A 5,110-nucleotide genomic window follows, 5' to 3' on the forward strand; every position below is an offset into this window, starting at 1 on the left:
TGTCTCCATAGTCATCCAGAAATACCCTGCTCTTAATATCTTCTTGGCTAGAACAAACCCATTCATGTGAGGTCCGTAGGTTCCTGCATGTATCTCTTCGAGAAACCTAGACACTTCCTTGGCATCGACACGTCTTAGCAATCCCAAGTCAAGATTCCTTCTATACAGAATTCCTCTATTATGAAAGAAGTGGTTGGCCAATCTTCGAAGCGTGCCCTTCTGACAGTGTGTAGCATTTTCTAGGTATTCTCCTTTCTCTAAATACTACTTGATATCGTGAGACCACGGGTTTTTGTCAAACTTTTCTTCAACTCGAGCACAATAAGGTTGCTGCTTACGAATCTTTATTAGGATATGATCAATGAAATTCTTGTCTGGATGTTGTATAATGGAAGACAAGGTAGCCAACCCATCTGCAAACTCGTTCCGAATCCTAGGAACGTGTTTAAATTCTATCATTGTGAACCTCTTGATGAAATCTTGCACACAATGCAAGTATTGCACTATTATAGTGTCCTTGGTATCCCATTCTCCTAGTACTAGGTGTACTAATAAATCTGAATCTCTGATTACCAACAACTCCTGAACGTTCATGTCGAGAGCAAATCTGAGTCCCAAGATACAAGCCTCATATTCTGCCATTTTGTTAGTGCATGGGAACCCAAGCTTGGAGGAGACAATGTAGTGTTGACCAGTTTTTGATACTAAAACAGCTCTGATACCCACTCCTTTGAAGTTTGCGGCTCCGTCGAAAAACATCCTCCAACCATCATATATTTTGGCAATATCTTCCCCCACAAACGACACTTCCTCGTCGGGAAAATATGTCTCCAATGGTTCGTATTTTCCATCTACGGGGTTCTCTGCCAGGTGATCGACCAATGCTTGCCCCTTGAATGCCTTCTGAGTCACATAGATGATGTCGAACTCACTTATCAATAGCTACCACTTTGCTAACTTACCCGTATGCATTGGCTTCTGAAAGATATATTTCAGTGGATCCATCCTTGATATGAGGTATGTAGTGTATGCGCAGAAGTAGTGTCTCAACTTCTGGGCTATCAATGTCAAAGCACAACGGGTGCATTCCAACAAAAAGTATCGGGCTTTGTAAGGCGTGAACTTCTAACTCAGGTAGTATATCGCCTGCTCTTTCCTCCCGGTTTCATCATGTTACCCCAGGACACAACCAAAGGATCCATCTAACTCGGATAGGTATAGCAATAGCGGTCTTCCGGGCTCTGGTAGGACCAACACGAGAGGCTTAGACAAGTACTCCTTGATTTTGTCGAAAGCATTTTCACATTCTTCGGTCCAGCTCGTCGCAGTATCTTTCTTTAGCATTTTGAAGATCGGCTCACATATTACAGTGGACTGTGCTATAAAGCGATTAACATAATTAAGGCATCCCAGAAAACTCATCACATCCTTCTTGTTCTTTGGTCGTGGCAAGTCCTGAATAGCTTTGATTTTTGACGGATCTAGATCAATACAATGGCGACTGACGATCAAACCCAACAATTTCCTAGTGGGGACTCCAAAAGCATATTTTGCAGGATTTAGCTTTAGATTGTACATTCAAAGACGGTCAAAAAACTTCCTCAGGTCTACTACGTGATCCGAACTTCTCTTAGATTTGATGATCACGTCATCCGCGTACACCTCTATTTCCTTGTGTATCATGTAGTGGAAAAGACTAGTCATGGACCTCATGTAGGTAGCCCCGGTGTTCTTCAAACCAAAAGGCATCATTTTATAACAATATATCCCCCATGGCATGATGAAAGCAGTGTTCTCGGCATCTTCTTTGCCCATCCAAATCTAGTGATATCCTGCGAAGCAATCCACAAAGGATTGGAGTTCATGCTTGGCGCAGTTGTCAATCAATATGTGTATGTTGGGTAATGGAAAATCGTCCTAGGACCTGCTCTATTAAGATCTCGATAGTCAACGCACACTCAAACTTTCCCATCCTTCTTTGGAACTGGCACAATGTTGGCTAGCCAGGTTGGGTACTCGACCACTCAAAGGACTAGGATTTGATTTGCTTGGTAACCTGTTCCTTTATCTTCAGACTCATATATGGCTTGAATTTCCTGAGCTTTTGTTTCACCAGCGGACATGTAGGGTTGGTAGGTAGCTTGTGCGCCACTATGGATGTGCTTAACCTAGTTATGTCATCGTATGACTATGAGAAACCATCCTCATTTTCCTTTAGAAACCTGATATACTCTTCCTTATTTGATGGCGATAGATGAATACTTATGCGAGTTTCTTTGACTGTTTCAGAATCCCCTAAGTTAACCGCCTCAATTTCTTTCAAATTGGGTTTTGGTGTGTTCTCAAAATTCCCTACTTATTTGACAATTTCTGCAGGTACTTTATCATCTTCCGAATCAGTTTCCTTATGTTGCGTTGTCTCATTACATGCCATCGTCGTAGGTTCATCAAGCTATGTAATAATTATGCTGAAAAGAATGCAGAAAGATAATAATAAATAAACTAAAAGCAATAATGCATTAATAAAACAAAAAATGTCAACAAGTACGACTCGATGTCTCGAGTAATTATTTAAAAAAAACACTGAAAAATGTCTTAAATGCCCAAAAATAGTTTTAAAATAAATCATCCTAATTATGCCAAGGCTACCTAGGTACTCGGCGAGCCCGGGATGGTGCAGCTGTCCAGTTCCTGAGAACAGCTCCTTCTCCCACTATTTGAATGGTAAGGTCTTCCTCCTTCTTCTCCTCTAAGATTGCACTGCAGTCCATATCTTCCTTGACAAGAAACAACTTCCTCATACCGTCCAAAACCTTGACTTCCTCGGATCCCCAAATTATAATAGTCTGGCGGAATGTCTGGTATAGTGGTGGTATGGGATGTTCCAATGGATAGTAAGGGGAATGGCATCGCGATATCCAATCCTGGTATTCTTGCACGGTATATTCATACCCGAGACCAAAGGTTTTGCCATGATATTGTGGTCGTATTGGTTCCGTGATCCCTTGAAGTTTTGGGCCATGACCTTGGCCTGGTTCATACCCTAACCACATCAGTATGCTCTCTATATTATTGCTCCACCGTCAACCCTTCTTAATTGTGTTTACTCGCTTAATGCGGGGGTATGTTTCTCCTCCCAATTTCCTCCTATTCTCGATAGCTGGCACAGTCTGGTTGTGTAGATAGGGTTACTTCCATCTTCGTGAATAATCACCTCTTGATGATTCCAGTCCAACATCACAGCCTAGTCCAGGGTTATGGCAACCGCCCCAGCTGCATGTATCCATGGGCGTCCTAGTAACAAGTTGTAGGTGGCGGATATGTCTAGCGCCTAAAATTCAACGTCGAATCAGGTCTGGCCCATTTGTAGATCAAGGTTGATTTCTCCGACAGTGGCTCTCTGAGACCCATCGAATGCCTTCATATTCATGTTTCCCATCTATATGCATGCAGGCCTTTACCTAGTCTTTTCAAAGTAGTCGACGGGCATATGATCAGACTCGAACCCCCATCTATCAGAACCCTGGCAATTAACTTGTCTTCATATTGCATAGTGATGTGCAATGCTTTGTTGTGGCTCAACCTTTCTGGCGGTAGCTCGTCTTCGTGGAAAGTAATCTTGTGATTCATCAGTACACGCCCTACCATATTAGCCATCTCCCCACTAGTGATACCGGTAGGAATATAAGCTTCACTTAATACCTTCATCAAGGTGTTCTTGTGCGCATCTGAATTTTGCAACAACGATAAGATGGATATTTGGGCGGGAGTCTTCTTCAGGTGATGAACAACAGATTATTCCCTCACCTGTACCTTTCTCCAAGGATCATCAGTGCATGTCTCCATGACAGGTGGCTTTGATATGGTCTCTTTGCTTGTTCCTCCATGATTCTCGAGTGTATAGACTCTGCCAGTTCTGGTCATTCCTTGCGCAGCACCCGTCATTTCCATCTTGGCTTTTCCTTTTCTTCTTGCCTTCACTACAAAATCCCATGGGACAGCATTAGATTTAAGACGGTGTTGGAGCTGCCATCACAGTGAAAGGCATAGCTACCTCGACCTCAAACGGTGCCTAGTTTTTCTTATCGGCGAGAGGGTGACAGGAGATGTTTTGGGAGAATCCCTCCCTTGAATAAGTCCGACAGATCCCTCCTAATCCCATTCTTCATCAGTTTCTATCACATTCACTCATTTGCCCCTATGATCATGAAAAGGGTTATTACGGACATTCGGTGCGGCCTCCTTTGCTTGTATAACTTTGATGTCAATCAATGTCTGGATCTTGTCTTTCAATATGCGGAATTCCTCAATTGTATGACCCTTCATACCTGAATGGTAGGCACAAGTTTTGTTGGGGTTAACCCATTAGAAAGGGTTCTCAATAGTGGCCATTAGAAAGGGGTGATGTAACCAGCAGCCTCTAGTCTCTCATACAGTTGGGCTATGGGTTCAGCGACAGGAGTGTATTGTCCGGGAGCTCTGCGATCAAAGTTTGGTCATGGTTTAGGGTAGTTTTGGCGGGCGGGAGGAGGTGAATTGTAATAGGTATGGTAGGTGGTGGCAGGGTATTGATATTTTGGAGGTGAGGGTTGGTATGTGGGTGGAGGCGTTTGATAGGTAAGAGGAGACATAGGGCCCCGGTCTACCAATACGGAACCCACTTCCTTCTTCTTTGAAATACTTCCTGACTGTAAAGCTTTGTTGGTGGCTTGTAGTTCCTCGAAGTTGGTCACCATACCACTCTTGATCCCTTCTTCTATCCTTTCTCTCAACTTGATGATGTCGGAGAACTTGTGATTCTCTATAACTATCAATCATTCATAATACTGTGGATCTTGAGGTCTGACGAAGAACTTGTTCATTTGTTCTTCTTCAAATGGCGGCCTCACCCTGGAGGCCTCTGATCTCCAATGAGTAGCATACTCGCAGAAGGATTCTGTTTGCTACTTCTTGAGGTTCTAGATATAGAAAACGTCTGACGTGTTCTCTGTGTTGAACCTAAATCTATCCATGAAATCAGATGACATGCTCACCCTGTTCGCCCACTTCTTCAGATTTTTGCTGATATACTAGGATAGCACATCACCTATAAAACTTCGCATAAATAATT

The 5,110-nt window shown here is 43.0% G+C and overlaps 1 protein-coding gene across 1 annotated transcript; it reads right to left on the minus strand.

The window, feature by feature from the left end:
* Window positions 1-264: 264 nt before the first annotated feature.
* Window positions 265-642, minus strand: LOC142169642 (uncharacterized). Its single transcript, XM_075231533.1, has one exon. It carries the CDS (start codon window positions 640-642, stop codon window positions 265-267), a length of 378 nt encoding a protein of 125 aa, XP_075087634.1.
* Between the last annotated feature and the right edge of the window lie 4,468 nt (window positions 643-5,110).

Source organism: Nicotiana tabacum, chromosome 15, assembly GCF_000715075.1.
Source record: "Nicotiana tabacum cultivar K326 chromosome 15, ASM71507v2, whole genome shotgun sequence".
Lineage (NCBI taxonomy): Eukaryota > Viridiplantae > Streptophyta > Magnoliopsida > Solanales > Solanaceae > Nicotiana > Nicotiana tabacum.